At 40.6% G+C, this 18,301-nt stretch overlaps 1 protein-coding gene across 2 annotated transcripts in view; it reads right to left on the reverse strand.

The window, feature by feature from the left end:
* The window catches only part of tbc1d2b (TBC1 domain family, member 2B), an 86,954-nt gene that overhangs the window by 52,497 nt on the left and 16,156 nt on the right, over nucleotides 1–18,301 (reverse strand). For both annotated transcript variants that reach the window (XM_034176449.1, XM_034176450.1), the window contains exons 4-11: nucleotides 16,855–17,003; nucleotides 14,777–15,030; nucleotides 9,255–9,680; nucleotides 8,972–9,082; nucleotides 8,609–8,805; nucleotides 1,545–2,039; nucleotides 1,346–1,463; nucleotides 915–1,100 (exon numbers count right to left, since the gene is read on the reverse strand). In XM_034176449.1, coding sequence (XP_034032340.1) covers nucleotides 915–1,100; nucleotides 1,346–1,463; nucleotides 1,545–2,039; nucleotides 8,609–8,805; nucleotides 8,972–9,082; nucleotides 9,255–9,680; nucleotides 14,777–15,030; nucleotides 16,855–17,003 — 1,936 coding nt within the window. The remainder of the gene's footprint in view (nucleotides 1–914; nucleotides 1,101–1,345; nucleotides 1,464–1,544; nucleotides 2,040–8,608; nucleotides 8,806–8,971; nucleotides 9,083–9,254; nucleotides 9,681–14,776; nucleotides 15,031–16,854; nucleotides 17,004–18,301) is intronic.

The following is an 18,301-nucleotide window of genomic DNA, read 5'->3' on the forward strand; positions in this document are numbered from 1 at the left end:
ACCTTGCCCAATGCAGATTCGAGATTCATCACTGAATATGACTTTCATCCAGTCATCCACAGTCCACGATTGCTTTTCCTTAGCCCACTGTAACCTTGTTTTTTTTCTGTTCAGGTGTTAATGATGGCTTTCGTTTAGCTTTTCTGTATGTAAATCCCATTTCCTTTAGGTGGTTTCTTACAGTTCGGTCACAGACGTTGACTCCAGTTTCCTCCCATTCGTTCCTCATTTGTTTTGTTGTGCATTTTCGATTTTTGAGACATATTGCTTTAAGTTTTCTGTCTTGACGCTTTGATGTCTTCCTTGGTCTACCAGTATGTTTGCCTTTAACAGCCTTCCCATGTTGTTTGTATTTGGTCCAGAGTTTAGACACAGCTGACTGTGAACAACCAAGATCTTTTGCAACATTGCTTGATGATTTACCCTCTTTTAAGAGTTTGATAATCCTCTCCTTTGTTTCAATTGACATCTCTCGTGTTGGAGCCATGATTCATGTCAGTCCACTTGGTGCAACAGCTCTCCAAGGTGTGATCACTCCTTTTTAGATGCAGACTAATGAGCAGATCTGATTTGATGCAGGTGGTAGTTTTGGGGATGAAAATTTACAGGGTGATTCCATAATTTATTCCTCAGAATTGAGTGAGTCCATATTTTTTTCCCTCTGCTTGGTCTAAAAAAGTAACCGTTACTGACTGCCACAATTTTTTTTCTTGATTTCTTATAGTGTTTCTTAATGCCAGAAAGTTGCCATCTGAAATGACTTTAGTTTTGTGTCATGTCTGTGATCTGCTTTTTTTCTACAAAATTAAACAACTGAATGAACATCCTCCAACGCCAGTGATTCCATAATTATTGCCAGGGGTTGTAAGATAGATAGGACAGACGTGTGAAAATGGATCTCTCCATGGTTGTACCTTTGGACCCTCGTACAAAAAGGCATCCCAAATCTTGAAGAGGATGTCGCTCACCACACTGTCAACAAACACCACCAGGAACCAGTTGAAGGTGATGAGGGAGAAATCCACTTTGTGCTGCTCAAAGTGCGCATGGAGCCGTGGGATTTTCTCACACATGAGGTCTTTGAACACGCGCTGGTCGACCTGCACATATGCAGATAAGCAGGAGATCTTGCATGTTTGCTAACACATAACAATGACATTGTGATGTGGTTTAACAACAGGAAAAAAACAAACACTGCAGATTACTGCACCACCTTCTTGCTATAAATCATGAGCAGGACACAACATAAATCATGAGCAGGACAAGACATTTAAAATGTTTTAAAATATGCAGGAACATCTTCCACGTCTTTTCACAATTCAATATAACCTTTAAGTTTGTTTACCTGGGAACCAAGCAGAGTTTTGGTATAATAGTCTCTTGGCATAAAGACTTCCACAATGGCTATAATGCACCAGAAGGCATCCTCTTGATCAAGATAGAGCAAGGCAATGGCAGCGAGCCTAAAGAAATGACATTCATGATTATAATAAAGTGGAGTCAAGGTTTAAATACTTTGGCACAAACCAAAACCACTCCACTACCTGTTTAGTCCCTGGCAGTATCCGATATCTGGATTCCTCCAAGAGAAAGCAATCAGGATGTTCCTGAGTTTCTGAATGCCTTCTGCACTAGGGCAGGAGTAATGCTTGTTGTTGGGCAACGTGCGCAGCAAGTCCAGCTCAATCTGCTTTGACGCCGGATTGGGCTTCTCCCGGGCCACAGTCAGTAAACTCTCATAATAGCCAGTTGGAAGGGGTTCTCGTAACTTTCTGACATGTAAATTGACACACCAATGCCATAATTTGGATCGGTGCACATGGGGCACACCACTGCGAATCAGGACCTTGAGTTCTGGGGAGCGCACCAAGTCTCTGTTCATTGTGCCGGCCAGGTAGTTCTCCCACTTAACACCGACAGACACCTCCTGATTCGTCATGGACAAAGACTTCAGTTCCAAAGCTCTCACCTTTGCAACCAGCTTCTCCTCCTCTTCCTCCTCTTCAGGAACCGTTTTGAAGCCATAGATGTCATACTCGCTAGCAATCAAAGCAGAGAGGAAGAGCAGACCAATCATCAACCTGTGGTGCCAGTACATTCCAACAGCTATTCATGATGTTCTCCTGACAGTTTTTTTTTTTTTTTTAATATTGGGGGGGGGGGGGGGGGGGGCTCTGCTGTCTTTCCTGATGCTGCTTCATCTAACAAAACTACTCTGACCCAAACATTCAATGCAACACCTAAAAAAAGTAATGTTTCGCTCAAAAACTGATAATTTTGTTCATGCAATGCAACAATGCCAATAATGTGACTGCATTTAGTTATTTCCCCTAAAGCTAATTCCATTAGATTGCAGCTGGAGTAGAATTCCCATGCAATGCTTACAAATTTTCCCTATAATTAGGCACAACATTGTTGTGTTTAAATATACAATGTTTGGCGATGGTATGATGAGGTCAAAATCAGCATGAGAAAGAGCCGTCAGTTTGCTCAACTGCAAATGTAACAGAAACAAGTTGCAATAGCTTTTAATGTCCACATATCTTCAGCTAGATGGCTATTGAGAAAGAGAGAGACAAACATACATACCGTGCATCCAGAAAGTATTCACAGCGCTGTACATTTTTCACATTTTTTATGTTAAAGCCTTATACCAAAATGGATGAAATTGATTTGTTTCCCTCAAAATTCTACACACAATGTGAAAAAAGTTGTTTTTTTTTTTTTTGTTTTTTTTTTTATTTTTACAAATTTATAGAAATAAATAAATAAATAATCACATGTACCTAAGTATTCACAGCCTTTGCCATGAAGCTCAAAATTGAAGCTACGTCCATCCTGTTTCCACTAATCATCCTTGAGATGTTTCATCTTCTTCAACCGCTTATCCGGGATCGGGTTGCGGAGCTTGATATGTTTCTACATCTTAAGTGGAGTCTACCTGGGCCAAATTCAGTTGATTGGACATGATTTGTAAAGGCACACACCGGTCTACATATAAAGTCCGACAGCTGGCAGTGCATGTCAGAGCACAAACCAAGGATGAAGTCAAAGGAATTGTCTGTAGACCTCTGAGACAGGATTGTCTCGAGCCACAAATTTGGAGCAGGGTACAGAAACATTTCTGCTGCTTTGAAGGTCCCAATGAGCACAGTGGCCTTCATCATGCTTAAATGGAAGACATTCCGATCCACCAGGACTCTTCCTACAGCTGGCCGCCCATCAGGAGAAACTTCCAGAAGGACAACCATCTCTGCAGCAATCTACCAATCAGGCTTGTATGGTAGAGCGGCCAGACAGAAGCCACTCCTTAGTAAAGGGCACATGGCAGCCCACCTGGAGTTTGCCTAAAGGCACCAGAAGGACTCTCAGACCATAAGAAACTAAATTCTCTGGTCTGATGAGAGAAAGAATGAACTCTAACGTGAATGCCAGGTGTCATGTTTGGAGGAAACCAGACGCTGCTCATCACCTAACTAATACCATCCCTACAGTGAAGCATGGTGGTGTCAGTATCATGCTGTGGGGATGTTTTTCAGTGGCAGAAACCGGGAGACTAGTCAGGATTGAGGGAAAGATGAATACAGCAATGTACAGAGACATCCTGGATGAAACATGCTACAGAGCGCTCTAAAACTTAGACTGGAACAACAGTTCATCTTTCAGCAGGACAATGACCCTAAGCACACAGCCAAGATATCAAAGGAGTGGCTTCAGGACAACTCTGTGAATGTCCTTGAGTGGCCCAGCCAGAGCCCAGACCTGAATCTGATTGAACATCTCTGGAGAGATCTGAAATTGGCTGTGCACCGACGCTCCCCATCCAACCTGATGGAGCTTGAGAAGTGCTCCAACTGCCCAAAGATAGGTGTGCCAAGCTTGTGGCATCAAATTCAAGAAGGGGGTGGCCAAGTGGTTAGTGCACTTGGTTTCAGTGCGGAAGGTTCACGGTTCAAACCCACCTCTGCCACATTTCTCCAGGAAAAGTGGATTTGCATCCAGTGTAAAACTAGTGCCAATTCAACATCCAGATCCACCCCAGATTTGTTGTGGCGACTCAGAATGCAAACAAGGGAGCAGCCGAAGGGACGTACTTTTATTTGAGGCCACCATTGGTGCCAAAGGTGCATTAACAAAGTACTGAGTAAAGGATGTGAATACTTATGTACATTATTTCTCAGGGTATTTTTAATAAATTTGCACCAAAAAAAAACTTTTTTCATGTTGTCATTATGGGGTGTTGTGAGAGGAATTCTGAGGGAAAAACAATTTACTCCATTTTAGAATAAGGCTGTAACATAACATGTGGACAAAGTGATGCACTGTGAATTCTTTCTGTATGCACTGTGACATTTTGGCCATGTGGCGCACTTCCCTGGGAGGGAAGAAAGAACAGACAGACAGACAGACAGACAGACAATATTTTGTGACTTGAATGAAACACATATTCTCAAGATCTCGATGACTTTGGGATATTCTGGATCATCATGTGAGGAGGTGTGATCCAGAACCATCCAAGCAGCGAGAGTTGTCTCAGGCACTCTAAAGCAGTGATTCTCAACCGGGGTGCCGCGGCACCTTAGGGTGCCATGATCGATCGTCAGGGGTGCCGTGGGCAATTATCAAATATCACCATTATCGGGTGTATGTGCTATAATAGTGTGGCAGATGATGTAATGCTCTTTTATTCCAGTAGATGGCAGCAAAGCGCTGTACTATAGTATAATAGACATACTTTTGCGCATAGCGTTGTGCGTCTCCATGGTTACGGGTTGCTGACTACAGCGTGAATCTCAGCTGCTCACGGAGCATGGCTCCTCTGGGGAAGGAGAAACCGCGTTGGCTGTGGAGGTGTGCAGGGAAGGCGGCCTGACCTCCGTTGATGTCACCGTGGTCAGACTTGGGCCTTCTCGCTCACAACTGGGTTCGCTGAAGGTAGCCTCTGCGCTCCGTGAATATTAGAGTGGCAGAATATTGTGAATAAAAGTGTTGACACGTCTAAAAAAAAACACTTGAGATTAGGGCTGTCACAATTATTACAATATTCTTCAATCGCGATTATTTTTCATATTCGCGATTACCGTGAATTATTTATTTTATCCACAAAGCATAAAACGACTCAGAATCTGACGTCATTGTGCTGCAGCCTCGCTCTCGTCTTAAGGCGGGACAATAACATGGAGGCTGAAGAGCGATCCATCCTGCCGTTTGGATAAGACGGCCGATTAAAACAGTGGCCGTCTTCTTCAAAAGTCGTCTAAAATGCGGAGCTGTGTGTGTGTGTGTCTGTGCGCGCGCGCGCGCACGGAGTCAAGAGGCTGCAGACTGGGAGGGAGGGGGTGCGTGAGGGAGATTCCTGAATGCAGGCGCGACACGTTACAGTCTGAGAACCATCAGTGCACAGCGAGCGCAGAGCAGAGAGAGGATTTTATGTTAACAAAACCAAAACGTATGGCTGCTTTTACTTCTCTCCAAACTTTCTCTGAAGGTGTGATTCTGCCGTTACCATCCTGTTCACACCATGTGCGCGTCATATGCTGAATTTAATGAGATCATGAGATGAAATAAACGGTCAAATAGCTTTAAAAACATATTTAAAAAATGAGAATATATGAATGAACTGAGCCACAAAAAAAAAAAAAAAAAAAAAAAAAAACCCTGACATGGAGAAGCTGTGGTGATGTTCAGATGCACAGATCACAAAAAGCAGGTGAGAACTCTGAACTTTAACAGCTGTTACTTTCCAAAGGTATTTATTTGTTCAATATGGGCTTAATGCAGTGTTTAAGCACAAAACGTGACCGATAAGGAGAAACAATTTCAGAAATGCAACAGAAACAACCACAATTCAGAAAAAGTTGGGATTGTATGTAAAATGAATTTAAAAATAAAAATGTTGCACCATTCCCAGTTTCTCCACTCACAGAAGCCAAACGTTCTTCCAGAGTTGTGTAATTATACTACAATAGTAGAATATAAAGAAGGGGGAAAAAAAAGAAAAAAAAAGAATATATTCGTCAATCGCAATTATTTGTCTGACAATTAATCGTCTCCAGAAATTCCTAATCGTGACAGCCTTACTTGAGATCAGAGCGCAAAATGCTTGAGGATTTTCGAAATACGGTGTTTTCTGTATCGATTTTCTATTGCGATAATTGGGTTTTGCGCAAAACCAGAAGTAATAGAATTATAATATTATTTTGGTTGGTGGTGTGCTGCAGGATTTTGTAAATATAAAAAGGGTGCCGCAGCTCAAAAAAGTTTGAAAATCACTGCTCTAAAGGGACTGGAACAGAATCAAACAGGCAAAAGCCAACAGCTGATCACCTATCTACATCACAAAATTCAAGTTTTGTGTGATGCCAGAGGTGGCCCCACAATGTTCTGGTTTTGATGATCCAGATCTTGACTTGCGCAAATGAACTCTCCACCCATTATAATTTGTTAGTAATATTAGAAAAGTCTAAGACAGCTTTTGTAATTTTTGCAGTGATTCAGTTTTATGTTTGCGCGGAAATTGTTTGTACTTGAATAAACATGGATGCTGCATTAGAAGTGTGGGTCAGCGTACATCAGTTAGGAAATTCCCATAATACCTTATCGTGCCTGAACTTGCAGAAAATCCAAAGCGATAAGCAGCAACAAAGGCACCAACAGTAGAACACATTTTTCATTTCGGAAACATTGTGCATTATGGGTAATTCTCAGTGCAGAAGCTCTCTCTTTTCTGCAACAATTTGTTCCCACATTTCTAGAGAAGAATGGACAGCCCACTCCAACTTTAATAATGTCTCAGACCAGGCACCTAAGTGGCTCTACCCTACTCTTTTCTACTCTCCTATTTTACTATTCCTTTTTAGATATACCTTTATATACTAGCATAGTTCCACCTTAGAATTGGAATATAATATATAAGATATACCTTACTGAATTTTCATGTACTCTGTCAACTGATAAAGAGAAGAAACAGGTTTACTTCTAAAAAAAAAAAAAAAACCCAAACAAACAAACAAACAAACAAAAAAAAAAACAACAAAAAAAAAGTACAACATAAAATTAAATTAGACTTATTTGGGTTCATGTTTTAGCAGAGGTGGTGCCCAAGTGGTTAGTTCACTTGGTTTCGGTGTGGCAGGTTCCCGGTTCAAATCTCACCCCTGCCACATTTCTCCATGTAATGTGGAGTTGGGTCAGGAAGGGCATCTGGTGTAAAACTTGTGCCAATTCAACATGCAGATGTACCTCAGATTTGCTGTGGCGACCGAGTGCAAACAAGGGAGCAGCCGAAGGGACTTACTGGGTTCAAGGTTTGTGTGCTGAATAAAATGGGACAGATAAAGGCTTTCAATGACTTCCCAGATTCATCTGTATGTGGTGAAGGTTTCAAACTTGTAGAGACATTAACTTATCTCTCCATGAAGATGGAGTGACATACAAGTCTCTGGGTCCTCTGCCTTTAAAACAGAAGAGTCATATGATCAGTGGGCCGAGGTGTTTTGGTGATTTGCAGGAGTGTCTTTAGGGTCCTGGTGTTTCCTGTCTTACTACATGGTTGTGAGAATTGGAGGCCAAAGGACCTAAGGAAAGGACTCGATGTCTTTGGTACTCTGTCTCTTTGGAGGATCCTCAAGTATTGCTGGAATGACTATGTCAAATGAACATTTATTCAGGGAGACTAAGATGAGGAGTTTCACTTCCATTGTGAAGGAATGTCAGCTATGACATTTTGGTCATGTGGCATACTTCCCTGGGAATGATCCAGCATGGAGATGCCTCAGCAACTGGAAAAACAATTGCATTATCCAAATTTGTGCTGGATTTCACAAAAGCTACATTTTGTGAAATACATGAATTGCTATACAATAACTGGAGTGAGCAGTTAGCTCCTTATGGTAGCTAGTCATTAACAGCAATAATATTAATAAATGCACTGACTCAGTTAAGTCAGACTTCTCACCTTTAGAGTTCTGACCTACTGAGTCAGTGTATTTATTGTTTCTAAATATATGATTATTCTTAAAAAAAAACTTCTTCTGAATGTAAAGACAAAAGAGTAATTTGGAATGTTTATAGAAACGTGCTGATCAATTTGTCTGCCAGCATCACAGTGCTCTGACACAGAATAGTTGCACAGACGAAAAGAACCCCTGAAGCAGAAAATTTTCCTCAAGGGTTTTTATTACTTGACGGGTTCTGCCAACTTGAAGAGTAAATTCAAATCTGAAAGCATTTATCTTCAACAGGGGTGTAACGTTACATTGTGTATCGTCACAATCCTACCATAGAACTTCTATCAAATTGTAGTGTTGTTCAAAATCAGTACTGTGATACTACTTCACAGAAGAAATGACTTCTTGCAGAAAAATGACAAGTAATTTATAAAATGTACAATTAGAAAACATAACATGAAGGATTACAATTTATACTTAAGGACAATTTGTTTCTCATTCACCACAGATTACTTTCTATATAATTAGTGCGAACAGTGACGCTAAATCTCCACTGTGATATGTAATGAATCGTGATAGGTATACTGCGACATGTATCATATCGTGGAGCTGTGTATCATCCTACACTTATATTCCAACACATTTTAAATGGTTCTTACCTGACACTGTTTGGCTTGAAGATGGGGTGATCTTGTTGGTCAGTGGTCTCTGCCTGCAGTGCATCTTCCAGCAATCTGGAAATGACCTCGCGAGCTGGGCTCTGCTCTGAAGAGGAACACACCGGTGTCTTCACTTCCTGAAGCAGCACCAAATACTTACTCTCCACTTGACACAACTTGGCCTCCAGAGCCGTGCACTGTAAAAAAAAATGGCAAGAATTAGTAAGCGTTATCTTTATTGTCTGACTTAATTTAGCCATTATGTGTAACTGCACCAGCAGATGTCAAAGCAGGACTTCCCTACAAACACTGAAACTTCTTTGTTCTTGTAACACAGTTCTGTATTAACCAACACAATAGTACCTTAGCTTCTAAAGCTTTTTCTCTGCTCTCTGCATTTCTGCGCAACACTGTCAACTCCAGAATTTCTTTGTTCAGAAACCTGTTCTGGGATTTGTATCCTTCAAGACTGTCCTGAAAATGGAGAAACATCACAGGACAAATTAAGTAACCAGAATACAAAGACGCTTAAAAAAAAAAAAAAGCTAAGGATTTTGATGTTCAGAGATAAAGTTGGAGAATAAACTATAAATAGCATTAAGATCTCTTCTACCTCCTTTTACATACTGTGTTTTTGGTCCTGTACCTTAAGAATGTCCAGTTCATGCTGCTCCTTGTTTGGTGAGCTGCTGTCATTTGAACTGTTGCTGTATTCTAAGCCCTGCTGTGACAGCTTCATGATGACTTCATCTTTAGCCTGGATTGTCTCCATCAGCATGCCCAGCTGGTCATTAATGTCTCCCACCTTGATTTTCAGGCCCTTCAGCTCTTGCTGCAGACTCTCTTTCTCCAAGGCGAGGCGTTCCATGTGACCACACAGAGACTGGATTTGTCCATCCTTCTCCTGCAGTAGTGTTTCCAGCTTTGCGATCTCTGGTGGGGTTATGACTGAGGCTTGTGTCTGATCTGTGGGAGATGATAGATCTAGAGCTGAGGCTGGTGTTGGATGGCCCACTTGATATCTATCACACTGGGAGGTCCTTAGAGTCTGCTGCAGAAGTCTCACCAGCTCCTGTGTAGTTCAGAGGATTGTTCAGGACATCATCTGAGAGGTTCAGAATCATGCCTTTGAATTATAAACTTTATAACAGAAACATTGTATCTAAAAATCTCAATCACTCACTCATCTTCACCCGCGTACCCCAATTAAGGGTTGGGGGCTGGAGCCTACCCCAGCAGTCACTGGGCGTGAGGTGGGGTACACCCTGGACACGATGCCAGTCTGTGGCAGGGCCACATATATACAAACAAACACATTCACACTTGAATGCACACCTACAAACAATTTAAAGCTTCCAATTCACCTAGCCTGCATGTCTTTGGATGTGGGAGGAAGCTGGCGCGCCTGGAGGGAACCCACACAAACACGGGAGGAACATTCAAACTCCACACAGAAAGTCCACAGGTGGGAATGGACCCCATGACCTCCTTGCAGTGAGGCAACAGTGTTAACCGCTAAGTCACCATGCTGCCTGTATCTAAAAATCTAACATTTATTATATATTAATTTCATTGTGTCACAAATTCAGAAATTGTTTATATATATAGGATTTACAAAAACACATTTTTTTACCTTTACATTACAGGCGCAATTATTTAATTCAAATGTAATCATGGGTAAAACCGAATATTATTCTCAGAATGTTTCATGCATACACACGCTAAAAACACAGATCAGATATACTATATAGACCACATGTGGAAATAGTCCAGCCAAAAGTGCTGAGAAAAGTTTTTTGTCTCTTAATTTGTCTTGTTCTCTCTACTCAACTCAACCTTTATTTCTAAAGCACTTTTAAAATGACAGCAGTCGACCAAAGTGCTGTACATAATTAAGAAATGGGCACCAAGTTATCCCCAATCATAAATAAATGAATTCAAAATAACAATCAAATTACAACAGGCAATAAAACAGATAAAAGACAAAGTAAAATAAAGAATACAGTAGTTAGGAAATAATTTAATTTGATTTATTTTATTTACATAGCACCAAATCACAACAAAGCTGCCTCAGGCGCAGCACATAAGTAAGATCTAACCTTACGAACCCCTAGAACAAGCACACAGGCAACAGTGTTAAGGAAAAACTCCCTCCAATGATACTGAGGAAAAAACCTCAAGCAGACCAGACTCAAAGGGGTGACCCTCTGCTTGGGCTATGCTACTGAAAGACTACAAATAAGGTATAATTTGTCAGCATTATGCAACAGGAAAAAACAGAAGAAATACTAAGGTGAAACAGAGACATAATTGTTAATTTAGGAAACAGCAGAGAAAAGAAATGGGTTTTTAAAGAGGCTTTAAAAGGCTCTAGAGACAGGGATGATCTACTATTAAAGGGGAGATTATTCCAGAGCCTGGGGGCAGCCGCTGCAAAGGCTGTGATACCGCTCGTCTCAGATCTGGTTTTAGGCACCTCCAGCAACAGTTGGTCAGAAGACCTTAAGGCTCTGGTTGGGGTGGAAGGAAAAGAAAAAAAGAGACAGAAAAGAAAAAAAACAGGGTGGAGTCATGTATATGTCATGTGGAACATAAACACTGGTTTGTAAAAATCAAAGACACCTGTGCTTTGAGCTTACTAGGTGACTTATTACATGTACTTCAAAAGGGTTTGTTAAAATAAATGCGTGTGTGATAACATCAATATGTTCAAGCACCTGGGTTAAGACTCTCTAGCTTTGTTAACTCAACAGAGCAGTGTTCATGCTACTGCTTATACACTACATCACGAAATCTGTTCAGTTGTTAATTTATTTTTCACTCCTGTTAAGATTTAGTGCCATGTGAAGAAAAGACTGAAATGGAAAAAAATTGCAAATACTGACTGCACAGTTAACCTCGCATGCACTTCCATACACAGTGATGTGAAAAAGTTTGTGCACCCTTGAGCATTTACATGTTTGAATGTATTATGACATCAAAAACATAACAAAACAAACACAAATAGTGTCAGAGGCACTGTAGCTCACCTGAATGATATAAGACATCAAAGTTTCAGCTAGAAAAGTGGGCATGGCCAAACTCCAAAGGTTGTATGAAGATCAAAATTAAAAATTTTGCAAAACCCCTCAAGAATATTTTTTGGCTTGATGATAGCTACCCATGTAGCAAATTTCAGCTAAATTGCTGCATAAATGGCTGACAAATGGCTATATATGAGATTTTCAAGACAGCCGCCATGGGGGCCATATTTGAATGCCTCGAACAAACTTTGATGTCCTCACTGGTAGGAACATGCACACCAAATTGCAGTTTCATTGGTAAAGCAGTTGCAGAGAAGAAGTTTACAGACAACACAGAAACGACGGACAGCAATCCATGGCATAGTGGTTTCTGAGAAGAAGATGCTTAAAGTGGCAAATGGAAAAGTGGGTGTGGTCACAGACCAGAGGTCATATCAAGGTCAAAATTGAAAATTTCGCAAAACCTGTCTGTTTTTAGGGTGCTGATTGCTACCCATGTAGCAAATTTCGGCTCAACTGCTGCATAAATGGCTGACAAATGGCTATATATGACATTTTCAAGATGGTGGCCATGGCAGCCATATATGAAATCAGATCAGAATGCCTCAAACAAACTTTGGTGTCCTCATGGGTAGGAACGTACACACCAAGTTTTCAGCTTCATTGGTTCAGTGGTTTCTGAGATGTTTATGCCTTATTCTAAAATGGAGTAATTTTTTTTTTCAAAATTCTACTCACAACACCCCATAATGACAACATGGAAAAAGGTTTTTTTTTGTTGCAAATTTATTAAAAATGACAAATGGCTGTATATGAGATTCTGAAGATGGCTGCCACAGCCACATTTGAAATATGACTGGAACACCTCAAACAAACTTTGGTGTCCTCATGGGTAGGGACATGCACACAAAGTTTCAGCTTCATTGATTCAGCGATTTCTGAGATGATGTTTAAAGTGAAAACTGGAAAAGTGGGCATGATCACAGTCCAGGGGTTATATCAAGATCAAAACTGAAAAATTCGCAGAAATGTTCGTACATGTTTTTAGGCTTGCTGATTGCTACCCATGTAACAAATTCCAGTTCATGGGTAGGAACATGCACATCAAGTTTCAGCTTCATTAGTCCAGGGGTTTCTGAGATGATGTTTACACATGCCAACAATGACGACAACGATGATGGAGGGGCGACCCCTGACATTTTCAGGGTAAAAAATTCAGGCTTTGTGATTAAGTAAGTGCATCTTTTAGCTTAACACATGCAAACCATCATTTTTACATCCAGTCTACTTCAGACAAGTCAGGGGATGAATACATGAACATTTACAAAACACCGCTAATGTCTTGGATTTTACTTGCCTCAGTTATTAAGAAATACAAACGTTCTGGGACTGTACGGTAAATCTGCCGGAGGCGGAAGTACTAAAAACTGAGTGACTGTGCAAGAAGATGACTAAGACTAACGCGACAAACAAGCCTTGAAGATGTTATCAGCTTATGGAGAAATTGCGCACAGTGCAAGTTGTGCATTTTTTTTTTTTTTTAACCACTCAAAGCTTCATAGTGGAGCTGAGCAAAGAAGGAGGTTCATACAACAAAAAAGATCAAATCTACAGCTTGCATTTCTCATGTGCCTTCTGGCAAACTAGCTGAACTTTCAATGGCTCTTTTTAAGAAAATCTTCTCTGTGCCATTTCATGGTAAAGATGGATAACTGGTAAATGCAAAGGGGCATCATTTTTTTTATGTCATAAAATCTTCTAACGTGTAAAAGCTCAAGGTTGCACAAACTTTTTCACATCACTGTAGGTAGGAAAATACTGTCAAGAAAAAAGTATACATAAAGCTTATATTCAGAAATTAATTTCTACTCAAACATATCTATTAATATAGCTAACTTTAACAAAAAATATTTTCAGAGGGGAAAAAAAAAAAACCTGTTAAATGTTAGAAAGCATAGCACTTCCCAAACTACAAAACAGGATCAGCGCGTAAGCAGAGAGGTCCATACAGCTGTGACTACTGTAAACAGAACTACTGTTTCTTAAGTATTACTAATCATATGCAGCCTTCCTGTGCATTTGTCAATGTGTCACAATCAGTGACCTCGGACTTGTGCTGAACAACTGAAAATACAACAGCAGCTAGTCTGAATGTGGATGTGACTTAAAATATAAACAAGTATGTAAAGCAGCTGTACCTTCTGGCACTTTACAATAATTCACTTTTTTACCACATTCATTGTGAAACGCAAGTTCTGCAAAACAGGTAGTTTGAGGCCTAAAACAGGAAACCAGCTGCTTTTGTTCAAGTGGAGAAGAGCTTCGAGTAATGGCAAACAGAGGATAAAGAAGAACTTGTGGAACGCTGCAGAGGGAGGCTGAAGAGTGTCAACACACTTGTATAAGTAACAACAATGGTTAAGACGCAGAACCATATCAAAGTGGTTCCCAACCTTGGTCCTCAGGGACCCTCCCCGTCTAATCTGCATATTTTCCATCTCTCCCTGCTCTGCCAAAAGCTGATTTGCTCACTCAGGTGTGCTCAACCAATCAAGAGCTAAGAGACACATGAGTGGTCTGTTTGAAAGATATCCAACATCTTCTTGGGGATCCCACAAATCCTCAGGATGTCACAGAGACCAGCCCGGTCAACCTAATCAAACACTTCATGAAAATCAACATAGCACTGCAGTGAAGAAAAAAAAAAAAAACAATGCCAACATTCCTCATGATTATTGGTATATATTTATGGGCTTTATGAAAAACAATGAAAATCAATAAATTAAGAGGAATACAAAACTTGAGCTATACGTTTTTCCTGGCCAACAAGCCGAGATGAGAAGAAATAACATTTTCAGAATATAGGCAAATTTTAATATTTTTAACATTACTGGAATTTTGACACATTTGCTCAATTAGTGACAAAACAACTATTTGTGAAAATAGCTAATAAAAATTGATGTTGATCAAGTAATTGTGACAGCACTGACTTGAATTGACAACTTCCCACTGCACATTTTCTGGAGATAACTTCATCCCAAAAGATGATGTCATATAATCCATGTATACACCTTCATGCTTTTCAATTAGAGAAGTATGAATCTTCAAAGTGAAGCACGCATTTCACTCTGAGTATACATCGTACCTTATGACTCGCCAGCTCCTCTCTCAGTTTGGCCTGTTCCTGGTGCATCTGGTTCAGTTCTTCCTGCTGGGTCTGGAGGCGAAGCTGCATCTCTACAGGTTTGCTGCCGTTACACTCCACTGGAGAGTTCTCAGGACTGCGTGATTCAGCACTCCGCCCAAACTTTACAGGGCCCATCATGTCTCGAAGCAATGGTCTCTTGGTTCGTGTTGAATTGCGCCCAAATTCAAAGGAAAACGTTGATCCAAAGGAATCTGAGGAAGACAACCTTTGAATTAATTCGCGATCCCCACCTGCAACTCAAAAATCTCTCTGTTATGGCACAGCCATCAAACTGATGACACATCTGTGATGCTTTGTCATGTTTGGTCTATCATGGTTCATCCTGGAGCAACAGGGTGACCTAGCGGTTGCCTCACACAAGAAGGTTGGGGGGTTTAATCACTGATGGGACTGTACGGACTGTATGCAGTTTGCATGTTCTCCCTGTGTCTGCATGGGCTTCCTCACACCATCAAAACATACTCATTATAGATTCATGCTCCTTTCACTGTTCTTGACCAAGGCATGGTTTCTGAACCTGGAATTGATCCCCTCTTCTGCTTCCAGTAGTTCAGTTGTTTGTAAAAAGACCAAACAAAGAATCTATTTCCTTTGTTGCCTGCGGTCTTCTGGGGCCTCTCATCAGGTACTGTTGCTGTTTTTCACTTCCATCATTCTCAGTGTTCTGCAGTATTGTAACGCTGTGTGGTTCAGCTGTCTGTCTGTCACTGCTAAATCTGGGCTTAGACAACTGCTTAAAATCTGCTCTAAGATAGTGGGACAGTCTCTGGATGGTCAGTATGAAGCCGCATATCACAACAACATGATGCGGTTAGCAAAGAACATTGCCTCTGACCCCAACCATGTCCTAAATTCTGAATATGTGCTCTTACCATCAGGGCGACACTACTGTGTGCCGCGCTATAAAGTCAGGCTTAAGAACTCATTTATACATCAGTCCATCTTGAAACTACATGAGGAGCTTAGTTCATAGAGTCAGAGTGTGAAGGCAAATGGATGACTGTTTATTGTTGTTTTCTTTGTATGATGTAATTGTTTTAATGTATGATGTCTACTGTCCTTGTGTTATACGGAGCTGCTGAACATGTGAAACAAATTTCAGATCCATGATTTGACAATAAAGTTCATATCTATCTATCTATCTATCTATCTATCTATCTATCTAGTTGGTTTGTGTGTCCAAGTATAATTACCAGTAAGATGGGTTAAATGCGGATGACAGATATCATTAAATGTATGTAAAAATGACAAATACTCTTCTTTTTCTTTGTGATCTGTTATTTCCTTGTCTGTCATAAACGGTCCATCATGGCTGGTCACTGTCTGAGCCTGTAAATGGTTTGTCAGAGCCAAACATGGTTCATTCATCATGATTTCACATTGTTTGTCTATCATGCTACATTTTGGTGGACTATGAACAATCTTGGCCTGTCATGGTTTGCACAGTATCAGTCACTGTGTGTCTGTGTTGGTGTGTTACAGTCTGTACTGGACAGTATGGTCATTCATGTGTATTGTACGTTCACACCAGTTATAACCTTTGGTACACTTTTAAGTTAGAATCACACGCACGTGAAATTACTGCATTTTCCAGAGTATAAGTCACATTTTTTTGGCGGTCCTGACTCATACTCTCCAGTGCGATTATACACTGACAAATTAAGCTTTCAGTATTAAAAATAATTATTACAATAACTGTTTATATAAGGCTTTGCCAGGAATCAAAGCACTAAGCAAAATAAACTCAAAAAATAATAAAGAATAAATGCCAATAATAAAAAGCATACCACAACAATGCACAAAAATCTTAAAGAGCTGATAATACAGAAAGAAAAAAAAAAAGGTACAATTTGCACTCCAGTGTGACTTACACTCTGGAAAAATACGCTGAAGGAGGAAACTAATTTGCATATTTTGCAGTGTTCCACTTTACACATGTTTATAAAATTTGGCAATGAAATGTTCAACTGAAAATGGAGTTTGAAGAAAGGTGAGGCAGCAGGGAGTGGACATACGTCTGTGTGTGTCTGAATGGGGTTTTGGCTCAGTGACGTCTTTGGGCGGGTGATCCACCAGCTCCCACTCCTCTGCGGTGTTGCTGGTGTAAAACATGCTGCGTCTGTTCTCGCCTCCTCGGGCCTGCCGCAGATAAGACATGGAGTTCCTGACAGAACAGAAAGCAAGACAACAGGATGAGTAAGATGGAGAAAGCTGGAACACGTTTTAGTGAGTGTAGCTCTCTGCACGGTCTTCAAATCCACAGGAACAAAGAAAGTTCAGGGACAACTGATACCCGGTTACATTGTAAACAGAAATATCAGCCAATATGCCCTTTGCAGAGCTCTGTTTAAATATTTCCTCAAATGCATCAGGGCCCTTTACATGTTTGGATATATACTCTGCATGTGTGATCACGGAAAACACATGGCAAGTCAGTCTCACTACATGCAGGGGAATTAAACTGCACTTAATTTACCAGCATCCCTCTCTGTGAGTTCATTTTGTTATGGTTCCAGCTGCACCCTGGTGCAGATGCCAGCAGACATTTGTGCAAGTTTAGAAATTAACTTTTTATGAGGCACAATGGTTACAAACCAAACTCTAAATCACATTCTTGTTTTTTTTTTCATTTTAATGAGCTACATTATATGAATAGATCCACTGTATGTCCAAGAAGGGGAAGTACTGATGCTTTTTTCTTTCTTCTTCTGTTTGCTCAGAGTCACCACAGCAGATCTGGTAGAGATCCACATTGGGACCCCACACCACATGCTTTTCCTGATGGAACTCCAGCTGTACAGAGAGAAATAAATATCAGCAGCCCCTGGTGTTACTAAGTGGCAGTGATGTGTGGGTCCATTCATGAGCACCCAAGCTCACTTGCCCATTGCTTTAATACAATTCAAACCAAAAATATTTAAAACAGACAACAGGCTATAATGGCATCACAATAACTACACAGAATGTATCCGGCACTGCTGCCTCTGTCAACAATCTCTCCACACCTTACTTTTCTTTGACTTATGTTTTTATATTTCAAATTCTCCAGTCTTCAATTGGGCAGCGCAGTCTCATTTGAGGGTGGGCGCTAGAGGGGTAAAATATGATACATATAACGCAATTTTTCTATTTCCAGGAACAGAAACAGAGCACTTTCTCTGAGTTTTTGGGCAAATTACATGCAAACAAAGTGAACATGTGAAAGAAAACGTGATGATGCGGTGGAAAGTGGACATGTTGTGGTTTGTTTATGACCCGGAGCTCAAACGTGCCCAGGTGAGAGAACACAGCTACTCTGGTTAGCTGTGTAGGCTAACACTTACCGACACAACCTCTCCCATTTGCCTTGTCTTCCATTCTCCACTGGGAACCGAAAAAACTGCACTTTTCTCAGTGACTGCAGTCAAAAACAAAATAGTCCACAATTTTTCCATGTGAAGTTATGCTATATATACACTCAAC

Source organism: Thalassophryne amazonica, chromosome 8, assembly GCF_902500255.1.
Source record: "Thalassophryne amazonica chromosome 8, fThaAma1.1, whole genome shotgun sequence".
NCBI classification, from domain to species: domain Eukaryota; kingdom Metazoa; phylum Chordata; class Actinopteri; order Batrachoidiformes; family Batrachoididae; genus Thalassophryne; species Thalassophryne amazonica.